The sequence below is a fragment of the Microtus oregoni genome, unplaced genomic scaffold (genome assembly GCF_018167655.1).
Source record: "Microtus oregoni isolate MIOR12 unplaced genomic scaffold, Mior012 000034F_ref0000314, whole genome shotgun sequence".
Classification (NCBI taxonomy): domain Eukaryota; kingdom Metazoa; phylum Chordata; class Mammalia; order Rodentia; family Cricetidae; genus Microtus; species Microtus oregoni.
Window position 1 is genome coordinate 871157 of NW_024543093.1, and position 15188 is coordinate 886344.

The following is a 15188-nucleotide window of genomic DNA, read 5'->3' on the forward strand; positions in this document are numbered from 1 at the left end:
AAATACCATAGCTACCTGCCTGACAAGTGTGGCGTTGTGGGATGAGTCTATAATCTCAGCAGTAGGAAGGTTGAGACAGGAGGATTGCCATGAGTTTGAGGCCAACCTGGATTACAGAGTGAGTGCAATGTCAACCTGGAATACTGAGCAAAACCCAGTCAATGTCAAATCAAAAATAAACTTCCAGGGCTGGAGAGATGGCTCAGCAGTTAAGAGCACTGGTTGTTCTTTCAGATGGACTTGAGTTCAATTCCCAGCATTCACATGGCAGTTCACAACTATCTGTAACTCCAGCTCCAGAGGATCTGATGCTGATGCACATAAAAGAAAAGCTAAATAAATTATTTTTTAAAAAAAACTTGCAGAGAATATATGGAACGAACATCAAAATGTGGCTTTTTGTCTAAAGAAGTGAGCCACGGTTCTTATTTGCAAATTTCGGTTGGGTGAGTCCTGACATCCAACTCTCTCTCCCCAGGTTCACTACAAAGCACTTGAATGACGAATCGACTTCCAAACAGATTCGGGCGATGCTTCAGTAGAGCCCTGCTTACAGAGGAGGATCTGTGTGCTGACCTCAGAAGATGTATATGTTTACATAATTTAATACAGATTGATGTTAATACTTGTGTATTTACATAACCACTTCCTTCTTGTCTCTGAAATATATGGACCTTAATTTGTATCCTGACTGACTCAACCCAGCAGAGCATAAATTGACTCGAGAGCCTTACCTTTGATGTTCGCCATGAAAATCCTGTCTCCAAGGGCCGAATTTGGAAACTTCAGTCTTGGCTGCTGGAGTCTTGCAGTGACACCTGTAACGAGCAGAAATTCTTAATAGTTTGTGGTATTGTTTTAATTCTAGTTGTGTTATCTCTCTGGGAGTATAGTTTATAGAAACACAAAGTACTTGATTTCCTGTGTCGGCTCAGATACAAGAAGCACACACAACTGTTGCCCTGACGGAGAGAGAGCAAGAGAGAAGAATGAAAGATAAGAAAAATGCATGTGGCGGGTGGGGTACAACTGTTGTGAGTTCAGCACGCCCCCTCTTCCTTCAGCCTGCAAACCTCCCGTGCAGCGTTTCTGTATGCACGTGTGTGAGTAATCCAAACATTCTCCTGTCTCAATCCACGTTCCTTCCATTCCTTTTCAGTTGTTGTCAGAGGAAAATCGCCTGTGTTTTAATCCACTAATGAGGAGGCAATGGGTCGAGAGAGGGGTTCTTCCAGGAGGACTGAGGGAAGTGGCTATCTGAAGGGCATTTGAGAGAGGGAGCTGGCGTAAGGATAATCATATTTCTGTCAACCTTCTGCCTGCGGGGACAGAGAGATAGAACTCTGATTGTAAATAAGGCCACTCATTCCCCAGGAGCCTGCTGAGTTCTATGTACACCACCCCTCATGATAAGGAGATCCCATTTCTCTGTGAAAATGGACTGTTCATGTCAGAACTGAGAACTAAGGCACTTTGTTATTTCCCAGAGAAGGAGGGATTTAGAGAGAAGATATCTATGTTTCCTGATTGCCTGGTGTCAGCCTCCGCCACTCTGTGTACTTTGACAGATTCACTTTTAGTGTGCTCACCTTCCTCATGTATAAAATAGTCAGTCTTGGGGGCCAGAGAGACGGCTCAGTGGTTAAGAGTACTTGTTGCTGTTGCAGAGGATCTGAATTTGATTCCCAGCATCCACATGGTGACTCATAGCTATCCATTATTCCAGTTCCAGGGCATCCAGTACCCTCTTCCGATCTCCATGGGTACCATGCATACACATAGTGTGCTCCTATACATGCAGGAAAAAAAACATTTATACATATAAAATAAATGAACTTTTAAAAAATCTAAACGAGTTTCTAAGAGTCCTGGAAGGCTAGTGGGAGCCACACTACCAACCTTCCTTCATGCACAAATTCCAAGGAATACCCTTATAATTATCAATCTCACCAGTGCTGCAGGCATTCTGCTATAGGTCACAGCCGAGTTAGGGGCGAATATGGGAAACATACTGTGACATCTAATGGAAGGATGTGGGCACACAAGATGACTCTTGCTTTGGACTCGATCCCCAGATGTTTCCTACCTGACTCTCTACTCTTCCCTCTTTCCCATGTGGCCTATGGAGATGTACTGTGGAGTGTATGGAGCCTTCTAGAGAAATCTTGAGGCTAACCTGTGATATTGCTTGCATGTCTCTCCTGGAAGGAGAGGGTTTTCCAGACAGCTGATGAGTAATAACCCTGGAATTCAGGTCTAGGACGATCAGGGTATAGTACAGTTTGGTTCCCAACATTCCACGAGAAGAGCTGTGAAATACCTACATATCCAGACTAGGGAAGTGGCCATCTAGCATTCCATCAAGCCCTCCAAGAAAGGGAATACTTGGTTTGTCCCAACACAGAAATGCAAACACATGGGGAGAACTGCTTCCCTGGTCTGTATATCAATGTAGTCAATGGAGAGGGAAGAACCTTGTCCTTTGGTGCTTTACCAGAAGAGTAAATACAGCCACTTGACTGATGTGCGTGTTCTCAGCAGAGCAGAATCACGCTAGATGGCTTCCATGAGCTTCTCAAACCTAGGAATTCCAAGATCCAGAGGAGGCCAGGAAATGTGATCATGTGGGGTGAGACATCCCTCCAACACTCAACTTTAGGGTGTTCCATTTGGCAGTCATGAGTATTGCTCAGTTGGGCAACCGTCGAGCCTACAAGGGCAGTGAGGCACACTGTGAGTGAGCTTGTGTCCATTTGCCCTTTCCTCAAAAGAGGAGACTGAGATGTCAGAGAAGAAAGGACTTCCCATTTTCTCTATGGCTCTTAGACACAGACCTGAACCATGAACCTAAGCCACGTTATTTATACCATAGCTGCCTCTCAGCTGGCTACATAAGAAAACATTAGAGATTATCTGTCAGATCACACACACACGCACAGTTGAGGATATTTGTAACTTTTAGTTAGACTTTCCATCCAATGGGACCAAATGTGTGTATAGGTGCTGCCAGTCTGCTTCACTTTAGCCAGTCCATTGTCTCCAAGATGAGACTCAGCGGGACTTGAATTTTGAGAAGCCCAGGGTCTGAGTAGTTGCCTCAGGTCACCAAGAGGACAGGCTGAGTGTGTGTCTGTGATCACTAACAGGGAGTGGATCTTGAGTCCACTCCAGAACTGTTGTGGGAGACCAATTCTCTTAACAGACTGTCCATTAGGCATCGGGAATCCTTGAACAATTTGGTTTTTCTTTCTTTCTTTTTTTTTTTTTTGTGCTGCATGCATATGTATCCAGCACTCATGGGTGGTTTGGGGGAAAGTACTAGGGACAATATCAATGTTAATAATACTTCATAATTGATGTCTCATAAAGCCTTTTATATTTAATTTGAGGCAAGAAAGAAGGTCAAAATGGTGTTTCCCAGACATGTTGCTACTTTTGGCATGATAGCACCTCTCATGTTTACCTAGACATTCATAGTAAAAGCTGGGTGGAAATGGGTATTTTTATTGGTAATAAATAGAGCCAGAATATTAGAGCCGCAATATAGCCAGAATATTAGCTGAAGACCACGAAGAAGGTCTTAAGTGTATCTTAATATTTAGTTAATGTATTTCTCACCAACATAAACATACATTCTTGGTTATCACAGTTATATCAAACATGAATGGCAAGCCTTAGTTTTTCGAGACATCATCACAATTAAGTCAAAATTATTTCATGCTTCTTCAAGAGCAAGAAGAAACCTACCCAATCCAGGGATCCAGTTGTATAGTCAAGTCCAGACTTCTCATTCAATCTTACATAGTAGACATCTCACCAATGCTCTAGATATTAATAACTAACATTGGGATTTTCTCTCCGCCAGCCCCTGCCTTCAGAACTCCATTGCCACAGTGCCCTGTATAGATGACTGCAGATTAGAAGGGGCTTTGAAGTTGTCATATGTTGTTTGCCGAAGTCATTGTAATTTTTTTTTTGCCTGCATTGCCTCTTTTTGTACAGAACTTTCGAGTGTGAAATGAAAATTAAAGTTTGGTACATACATAATTTAAAGTCATGCTTTTATATGACGCACAGGGTAAAATGGGTGGTACAACATAGAAGCCTGCTTAGCCTGCCGTGAGGAAATCGCACCATGCCAGCTTCCCTTCCCCCACTCCTACCGTAGTTTCTTCAAGCATGGCATGCAGTGTCCCAAAGGCCTGCTTTTGGAATCCATGGTCTAATATTCATTTCGATCGACAAGGACCGTCATTATATTAAAGGAGAAGAAGAGAAGAAGCCTGGCACCTTGAGATGCAGCAGTGCTGCTGGCCGAAGGATGCTAAGAAAGCAATAAATGTTCTTCCATTCTTTCAAATGCAGTAGCATTTCCTGAATTTGGCAAAATTGGTGGGGGGAAAATCCCTCCTCTGTGTATATTCATTTTTTTTCAGACCACAGAAGCAATAAAATGGTTCTTTTAATGCATCAGCGCGGACACTTGCCCAGAGCGTTACTTCTCATTTGCACTCCTGCAGCCAGAGACCTTATTGTAGGGGTGCGCAGTTCATCTGAGTCTCTGAGAGGGACCTCACTGCAGCCTGTGAAAAGACAGGCATGACGCTTAGGTTGACTTGGAGCATGAAAGGAATGACGATGAGAACTTTTCTGTAAACTGATGAACGGCTAAATTATAAATGAGCAAAGGCTGGAAAGAACTAAATGGGAAACGGGGTGTATGAGTATGTATGCATGGATGTGTCTGTTTGTCTGTCTGTACTTCAGTATGTTCTGAGAGCCAAGGGGGTGGGAAAAGTATATGGGTGCCTGTTAAGACCAACACAGCTAAATAATGTTGGTGAGGTTGCTTGAATTGTATTCATTAGACACATTGATCCATGCCCGAGGCCAGGTGAAAACCAGTAAAGAGCCCTGCTCTTCTGTCCCATGTGGTGACTCGTACCCAGTAAATAGAAGGCACTGTGAAGCTAATCTCCAAGGTAGAGCTCTATTCCTTGGTCACATCCAGTCCAGAGAGACTGTTTTCCCTGCTGTGCCTCTTCGGTTGTCTCCTTGTCATTGCCAAAGATCTGGAGATGCAGCAGTTCCTGAACATGGGTTCTGTAAAATGCCACCAAAGTCTATCCTTTGAAATTATGCTGTGTAGGATTCTAGGTTCAAAAAAAAAATCTCAGAATTTCTTAAGTGAATGGTTCTTAGAAACCCCTTTAAGTGTTTTCTCTGGGCAAATGTTCAGTTTCCTCATCAAACCTCATGTTTTCTGGAAGCTTCTTCCTCTCCTCCTATGTTTTCTGGTCACTTTTCAATTATCTTTGTTTGCCTCACAGCTGGTTTTGTTTCAACGTGTGACACATTGTCCACCCTGCAGCTGCTATTGGTGGCAGTGGTCTTATTTGAGAAATAAAAAGGCTCAGTAGTGTCCTTCTGCCTTGAAGTACTCTTTAAAGTAAATATCAAAGTATCTGAGGGAGCCTATTGAAGTACACTCTTCCAAATAACAGTATATTTGAAAAAGGCATGTCTTCCTTTGCTTGAGAAAAGTGCTCTGACCACCATGGGGAAGGGTACATGGTTGGCGCTGTTGTTTGTAAATATAGGTGCAGAGAACGACATACACCATGGCGAGGGCTCTCATCTCTCAGCAGGATTAGGTATTTCCCATCTCTCAAATGTGCAAGGACGCTGTGCTCCCACAGTGATGACATCAAGCACGCCATCTTTCTGTATGTTTGAAATCTGCCTGATGATCAAGACCAAATCTTTCTTCCATCTTCGTGAAGCTTCCCATGACTACATCCCCCCCCACACACACCTCTACAGAATGCTAATTTCTCTTCTGAACTGTTACTGCATTTAACTTATTTTCTGCTAGATATAGGCCTCTGCACAGTACTCGGAAATGCATATTCACTGTGTCTTGAGTTCCTGGGAACAAAGAATGGGCCTCTCAGAAAGCCAAATTCAATATACGCCATTGGCCAATAGAAGCTTTCTGCTGAGGTGAAACTTGGGTCTGAAAATCCAGGTGTGCTGAAATGAACCTGTGGAAATTAATTTATCCAGCTTAGAAGGTATTCACGGACAGAAATTTTTTTGTCCCTTGGGCGGTCAATTTTATTTTTGAAAGAAATATTTACTTACTGTCAGGATATTTTAACCTCTCAGGACACAGAGAGGTTGTATCTTATGACTAATCATCCAAGGACCCAAGTGAGGAAACAGACTTCTCTTGATAGACCTGGCACTGCAAGCATTCAGAACACTAAGCATGTGGTATCTCGCTCCATTTCAGACAAGGCGGCTCTTTAGTGAAAATGCTGAGTTTGACACATCTAGAAGACCAAAGGGCAAGAGATCAACTCAGCACAGGATAGATCTCCTGACTTGACACAGTCTAGAGTCCTCCGGTAAGAGTCCAATCAATGATAGAGTGTTCACATTGAGTTGGCCTATGACTGTATCTATGAGGGATTATCTTGATTAATAAAGAAGACACAAAAAAACACAGTCCACTGTGAGTGGCACCATTCTCTAGACGGGGGGTCCTGAATGGTGTGAGAGTGGAGAAATGGAGCCAAGCCCAAGCAAAATAAACATACACATACCCGGTTTCCCTGTTTGACCATGGATGTGGTACAGCTAACTCCTTCTTGCTTCCAGTCCCCACCACCTTGAATTCCCATGCAAAAGGACTGTGGTCTGGAATTATGAACTAAAATAAACCTGTTCCCCCTAAGCTGCTTTTTATTAGAACCTATTTATTTATTTATTTCATCACAGCAACAAAAATGAAGCTAGGACATTCAGTAACTACAGAACTTAGTTCAGAACCTTGGATAGCAGACCAGGCGACTGTTCCAAAAATGCCTGGCATCTGAATCTGAATCCCCAAGCCTTGTTGGCTGTTTCAAGTTTGTCTCTGGAACTCCAAACATTACCGGATCTGTAACTTTGAAAGCTAAGCCCAAGGCTCTCTTCCTCTTGGGATTTGTGAGCATTACCTAAGCAGGATGGGAAGCAGTTAGGACTCACCCAGGAACACACTGGCTTTTCATATTTATGGTGTTTTGAAATAAGATCAGCTTAGCCGGGCTGTAGTGGTGCATGCCTTTCTTTATTCCCAGCACACTGAGAGGCAGAGGCAGGCAGATCTCTGTGAGCTCTGGGCCAGCCAACCTGGTCTACAGAGTGAGTCCCAGGAGAGCCAAGGCTACACAAAGAAATCCTGTCTCGAAAAACCAAGAGAACAAACAATCAAACAAACAAACAAAAAAGGAAGAAGGTAAACTTATGAAGGCATTGTTTTCTCCTTCCTCCTCTTCCCTCTTCCTTTCTTTCTTTCCGTTTTGAGACAAAGTTTCTCTGTGTAGTCCAGGATTTCTGGGTATCTTAGGCTGACCCCAGGCTTGATCACCTTGACATATTCTTAGTTAGGGTTATTATAGATGTAATGAAACACCATGACCAAAGCAATTTGGGAAGAAAAGAGGTTATTTGTCTTACATTTCCAGATCATAATCCTTCATTGGGAGAAGTCAGGCCATTAACTCAAGCAGGCTGGAACCTGGTACAGAGGCCATGGAGGGTGCTGCTTACTGGCTTGCTCCTCATGGCTTACTCTGTCTGCTTTCTTATAGAACCTAAGACTACCAACCTAAGTATAGCATCACCACAGTGGTCTGGGCCTCCCTGTTAATCATAAATTAAGAAAATGTCCTCCAACTAGAACTTATGGAATCATTTTTTCAGTTAAGTTTCCTTTTTTCAGATGACTCTAGCTTGTGTCAAGTTGACATAATAGTATCCAGGATATATATACACGTATGTATGTATGTATGTATGTATGCATGTATGTATACACAAATATATGCATGTATGTGTGTATATAAATATATGTATGTATTTATGTGTGTGTATATATATATATGTATTTATATTTCAAGCCATTACAGTTTTCTTGGTCCTAGAAAAATGAAGCTCTACCTGTCTATCATCTATCTATGTGTACGTAGCCATGTATCTGTGCATTGGTATACAATATTTAAAAGATACATTGTTTTATATACCAACATTATTCTGAAGTTTTATACTTATTTCTTCTTCACCAAACAAAATTGATTCCTCAAAAGAAATGCCTGCCCATAATTTTATCTTGCCAGATGCAAATCTCTAGATTTGTATCACCCAATCTGTTCTGGGTTATATAAGTATGAACGTATTCATCTCACCTACAACTGAAACCCAGGTCATGCCACTAACAACAAAGTAACTTCCTGTACTTATGCACGCTGTCTTGCTCCCTCTGATTGTGGGTTCACTAGCAAGCACTTTGGACCCAGACCTCTATGTACAGTTTGAAAGAGCTGTCAAGGCATTGAGGAGTGTGAACTTCTTGCTGTGTTGACCAAGTCATGAATGTCATATGGTCTATGTCAGCCTGGGACCAGATTCTCATTGGGTTCTCAAAGGAGAGAGTGTGAATCACAATAGTCATGCTTCAGGCCACTCAGAACCTCCTAGTATTGGATCTTCTTATCTTTAGTTTCTTAGATAAGTTTCCCAGAATCCATACATGTCAAAAGAACATTCTAATAGAAATATCTACTCAAGGCATTCAAGCTAAAGCCTCAAATATGGATTATTATTGAATGGCAAATTTAGACAAAAGGAGAATGAGGATTCCAGTCACAGATGTGTACAACTGAATTCTTTCGTGTGACCAAATTCTAAGTATAGGAATGAGGAAGCAATCTTTAAATGCTGATGGCTCTCTGGACTACACTGAAGCTCTCAAGATGCCAGAACGGCTAACCTCTACAACCATAATGTGTCACGGCATCCCAGTTCAGTTAATCATGCTCACATGACATGGAAACACATTTGGCAGGGGATATAGCATTTTGATCCCCTAAGAAGGTAGAGATTGTCCACAGTAAGGAAGAGAAATATAAACACATTGGAATATAAGGCTATATGCTTTCACTATAGAATGGGCACTGGTTTAGAGAGATGGCTCACAAAGTTCATCCTTGGCTCACAGAACTCAAACTTTCTGGGTCAACTGGGGCTAGCAACCTAGTTCAGTGGGTAGAGCGCATGCTGTGTGTGAGCGTGAGGACTTGAGCTTGATCCTCAGCACCCACAGAAATGCTGGATGTAGTATTACATACACGTTTTCCCAACATCTGGTGCAAAGCCAGGTGGATTCTTATGGTTCATTGACTCTTTGGTCTAATCTAGATAATAGCCCCAGGTCCCAGTGAGAGACCATGACTTAGAAAGCATAGTGACAGCTTCTGAGGGACAATAATCAAGGTTGATCTTTAGATTCCAAATAAGCATGCATACAGTTGATACACATGTTTTTTTTCCTACATAGGTTCACCAACATAAATACAGATGTACACATGCACACTTACACAAAAGAATTTCTAGGTCATCCTTTGCTGCTAACCTGAGCTATAAACCCTGCCCTCTCAACTCCCCCAAGGGGAAACAGTTCCTAAATCAGTAAATATAAGTAGGTGTTGGTTGAATGAATGAAGTCAAGATAGGACTAGCCTCAGAACCAGGGCAGCCATTGCTGAAGACTCTCTTGAGGCTCCCCAGTCTAGAACATGTAGCTTTAGGTCTTATTGAAGTGATGCATGGAGAATAGGTGTTTAAAAAAATAAAAACTATTTCCATACTACTAGCCTTTAAACTTTTTACTTTCAATATTTTGGCATGTTTTTAAGTGTTATTTTTGTTGGCTCCATAGAATAGGAAGTTTTTATCTTGTGAAAATAAGGCCATGCTATAAATAATTTATATGTTGTTTTTCTCATGTGAAATACAAAGTAAGCACCCTTGGAAGAAAGTATAGGTATACATACAGATACAAAAGTATAAAGCTAAGTGCACACACATACAAACAAAATACATAAAGTTGGGGGAGGTTCACATTATTAATTTAACCATTTTAGTTCACTCCTCAAACAGATTTCTTTGAGATTTAGTTGGTACACACAATAGACTAAACATATTTCAAATGTCTGTGTTCATGTTGACACATACAAACATGCCCATACTGTGAAACACTGTACATAATAGTGTTATGTGCACTGCTGTGCAGACTACACATAATAGCCATATGCATTATCCATGGATCTCCTCAGTTCCTCTGTGGTTCCTTTCCCTTCACTCTCACCCTGCCATCCTCAGCAGCATGGATGCGTGCTGGTGCAGTATGCTCCTTTGCTGTGCCCACAAGTGTTAGAAACAGAACTCTACACTGGAGGTGCCTTTTTGTTTGCCTATGTTTAGTTCATCTGCTCACTCAGGTACCAGAAAATTTCTGTATGGCAATATGCCTCTCTTATCTGTGAGTAGTGTGGCTGGATTATTTATTTTGATTTTCTAAGAAACTATCAGACTATTTTTCCAAAGGCATCATCCCATTTGAAACTTATACCAGCAGTGTACATACCTATAGTTTCTTTTTAACGAGAAACAAATAACTATATTTATTTGATTGGTAATTTCTTTTTATTCTGTTTATTCATTTATTTATTTATTATGTGTGCATTTTTGAGGTCAGAGGACAACTTATGAAACTCCATTATCTCCTCCTTCATCTCATTGGCTCTTGGCTAATAATTCCTTTATATTTGACTTGAACTTGAAGAGTAAGTGACTCTTTCTTATATGAAGTTAGATATTAAGAATTGATTGAATAAGACCACATAGGGCAGAGAAATTTGGAAATAAGCAGCATTAGTGACTGCGGAAATGTAGCATATCTTTTGCTATTCGTACAAATAATAACACCCACCTCCTACATAAGCTTCGGGTCTTGGCAAACCTTCAGGCCACCCCATAAGAGAATTCTATCTGCGGTCTACGATGAGGCAAATTGATGTCCTCTCTTTAATTAACAAACTCCTCACTGTTTTGGGATTTTTTCTTTTTTTGCTTCACTATAAATTGCCATCACACACTATTCTGGTTCTGAAAAAAAAATTCCCAGAAGATTTTGGGTAGTCCCATAACTTGATAAAGCCAGCATAAAATTAATTGTGGCAAGCAGAGAGCATATACTCATAAAAACAGAAAAGGGAGCTGAGCTAAATATATAAAGAACATCCAGAAATATCTAAGACAGATGATGGATTAACACGGCTACTGGTAATTGGGGATCTTGTGTAATATAAGATGTTACAGATGGTAAGAATTACGAATATGAAAGGTCTCACTTTGACAGACTTTGCTAGTGTTTTTAATAAGTATCCCATTCTAGCCTTGGATGGAGTTAAAGGACTTGCGAAGCAGCTTTGTGTGGCATGTTGATTTAAACTACCTACAATTAACTCCCTCCTAGTCTCAAGGTAGCGATGTACTTCCGACCTCTGTGGAAGTTTGCACACTTTCTCAGAGGGTGTCAAATATTATCTTTGAACTCTTGGGCTTGCAAATAAAGATCCTAGACCCTGGACACAGGAAGGAAGCACTCAGAAAAGCATCCCTTTTTGTTCCTCCTCAACTCTGTCCCCTGTGCATGTGTAGTAAAGTAAATGAGTCATATTGCTCACTAGAAAATCATTAACAATATGCTTCTGAAAATCAGAGACTTACCATATTCTGGGGGGTCTATAAAATATGATTTTATGTGCTAATTGTTATGATAGAGATGAATACAACATCATGTGATCACAAGCATGGAAAACCTGGTCTAGTTAGGGTCAGGCTGTGATAGAGTCAAGGGATTTATTTCTTGCGTTGGCTGCTGAGCTCTGCAGTGAAGACAAGAGATACCCATTAGTGAAGGCCGAAGGGCTACTGTTATTGATAGAGGCATCAGCATGGATAAAGGCAGGGAGGCATGACTCCTGAAGGGACAGCTATGGATGGCACTCTTAGCTCTAGTTCCTTTGGGAATAAGGGAGAAGATAAATGATGACGGGGACTCAGCCAGACTCAAGGCTAGACAAGAATGTAGAGCAATGATTCTCAACCATTCCTCATGCTGAGACCCTTTAATACAGCTCCTCATGTTGTGGTGACCCCCCAGCCATAAAACTATCTTCATTGCTGCCTTATAACTATAATTTTGCTACTGTTATAAATCGTATGTAAATATTTTATATGTGACCCCGTGAAAGACTCATTCAAGGCTCATTCAACACCCTACAGGTTGAGAACCGCTGATGTAGAAAAAGCTCAGAGTGCGGGGCGGGGGGGGGGGGGATTTGGAAAAATTTTTATTGATTAAGTTCTTTTTTTTTTTACATTTTCCCATGTGTGTATAATACATTTGGTTACACCAATTTTTTTTTATCATCTCTTATCCTCTTGCCTCATTCTACCAAGTCCCTATCCTCCTTCCTTCCATCCTTCCTTCCTCCCTCCCTTCCTTCCTTGCTTACTTTGTGACCTTCTGGGTTTACCCAGGGCCACTCACATAGACATGGGTGTGAGACTACACGGGAGCACTGGTAACACTAGTGTTTACATCACTAAAGTCAATGACTTCCTGCCAACCAACACCCTTTGACTATGAAGAGCTCCCCTGGATAGGGTGGGTCCCCATGAGTCCCTCTCCCATCTGTGACAATATTTCGTGCCTTGTTCTTGTGTAAGCCCCCATGCAAACAGCAGTGATTGTCCTGAGTTCATGAGTGTCACCATCGTGCCATGCCCCTAAGACAGGATTTCATGCTTCACCTCCCTATTGCCTGGCTTTTACATTCATTTTCTGATATCTTCCCTGAGCCTTGGAGTAGTTAACAAATGAGTATCCTGCTTAATACTAGGGACCATAACCAGTGATGAATGTTAGGTAGAAAAGGCTGAGGGTCAAACTTAGGTTTTCCCTTAGTTTGGCTGGCTGCTGGATTAGTGGGTGGCTCAAAAAGAGGAATCCAGCAGTGAATGACAGGAGATTGATACAACACCTTCTGGAAGGTACACCCAGCCAATAAATTATGGGTGTAAGCTTTGCTTTGTGTTCTCTTCCAACACAAGATCTTCACTGTTTGTACAGAGGAGAAAACCGAGGTACCTACTTAGTATCTTCTTGATCAAATGTTGCTTACACTCTTTGCCCCTCAGCCTACTGAGGCCTGGTCTTTGGACTCATCTATGCCTCACCCAATTTCAGTGAGATCCATGCAAACTTGCTTTAATTAAAACTCATGTTTGTTGCCTAAGCATGATTGACAAATAAGCTTGATCTCGGTTCTCCAGCCCCTCAGTGATGCCAGATCACGCTGGCCCGTGTTCAGCAAGAATTTGGTAGGTTAGTTTAGCCTGACCTTCTACCCACATTTCCTTTTGGTCATTTCATGGAGCCAAGCCCATCTTGCTCCTTCACTGTGAGTCTTGCTTGCCCATGCTGTGTTATAACTATTTCTTCGTCAGCCCCAATTTCTCTCCCCTATTGCAACATCTCATTGCAGTGGTCCTTGGATGTCCTGCAACAACCCTCCCCCATTCCTGGAATAAAGTCTTACCCTCTTCAGAAAGGACCACTGAGGTCTTATTATCTAGATGCTTAGAGTCATGAATGACAGTTCTGGCATGCTAAAGGAAGCCGGTCTCCAGAGTGTTGACTCTCAATCACTGTGCCGGGGAAATGAATTGCTATGGCCAATTGCCACATCTAGACTCTTATACATGTCATGTATTTTATCCCAGTTACTGTTCAGATCATGACTGCCAGTGAGCAATAGGACTCTAGTCATTTGCTGATGAAGAATGAAGAAACTAGAACTCAGACAGTCTGGATTTCCCAACAACATGTACTTGAGGATTTAGACCTTTACTCCCCCAATCTAGAGCCCATGGTTTTAAGAGTTCAGCAGTGTCTCTGGCTAGGAAATAAATGCTGTAACTCTACAGTGGTCTTAAATATTCTAGCATGAAAGTTACATGATTTTATTGAAAGCTCTTGTGGATTCTAGAAACTGAAGGATACAGAGTGAAAGAAAAGTGGTTTGGTATTATCAGAATTTCTATCCTGCCTCTTGGGGGACTAGATGTGGCCCATTTCCTTGACTAGACCATTCTGATAAGATCCTGAGTCTCTTGAAAATTGACTGCAGAGGCCAGGGAGATGACTCAGTGAGGTGCCGGCTATGAAAGCTTGAGGACCTGAGTTCAGGTCCTCAACAGTCACATAGAAAGCCATGCACAGCATCCCTGGGGGAGGAGAACATGGGTGAATCCTAGGAGCTCCCAGACCAGCCAGCTTCACCAAATCAGTGACCTCCATATTCAGTAGAGACCCTATCTCAAATGAATGAATACATAGATAAATAGATAGATAGATAGATGATAGATAATAGATAGATAGATAGATAGATAGATAGATAGATAGATAGATAGATATGGATACAAAAGATGGCTCTTTTCTGATAGTGCCATCAGAAAAGACACCTGACATCAATTGCTAGTATCCACTCCCATATCACATAAATGTACCCATACCCACATGCACATGTGTGCATATCCACACAAAGATGCATGCACATACACACACACACACACACACACACACAAACACAGGAAACAGGGACCCAGTATTTCTTTAGTGTGTATCTACATATTCCCAGATACATGTGAAATAAGAGCATTAACTAGTATCTCCCTTCCCGGGAATGGCCTGGCTCATATGGAGAAGTCTGTTACTGGGAGGAGATGGGTCTGTCTATCACAAATGCTGCACACAGACTCTTTCACGGGGCAAATGTTGTCTTGTACCATCCAGGATAGTAGCCAGTAAAGACACATAACTAAATTTACATTTGATAAAATTAAGTAGTATTTTACATTTAGCTTCACAGGCATGCCACCCATGAGTAAATATCCAGGAGTTGCATGGAGCAGCTGCTTGAGTGGCCAACACTGGATAACATTTTCTCCACAGCTCAGCCTTCTCCTAGAGAAGCCGATATTGCACTGATGGAAATGTCCTTCCAAGAATTCAAGGAACATACACTTCCAATATTTGTTCATTTATTGTTTTAAAAAAAGGTGGTCTAAAACTTTGATGGTCAACACCTTTTTATTTGTCTGAAAACTACTTTGAGCAAAATTGTATCTGAGACCTGAGACCCCAGAGGACAAAATGAAGGAAAGCAGCAGTAGTGAAGTAGAGGTGGCTGACTGGATATATCTCACCAGGAGCCCAGTCTCCACAGAACACT

General features: G+C 41.7%; 1 protein-coding gene across 1 annotated transcript in view; it reads left to right on the plus strand.

Annotated features, from left to right (window-relative positions):
* Positions 1–4660, plus strand: part of LOC121432472 (CYFIP-related Rac1 interactor A) — a 115543-nt gene extending 110883 nt beyond the window's left edge. Inside the window, exon 12 of the mRNA XM_041630463.1 lies at positions 479–4660. Coding sequence (XP_041486397.1) covers positions 479–542 — 64 coding nt within the window. The 3' untranslated portion in view covers positions 543–4660. The remainder of the gene's footprint in view (positions 1–478) is intronic.
* The last annotated feature ends 10528 nt before the right edge of the window (positions 4661–15188 follow it).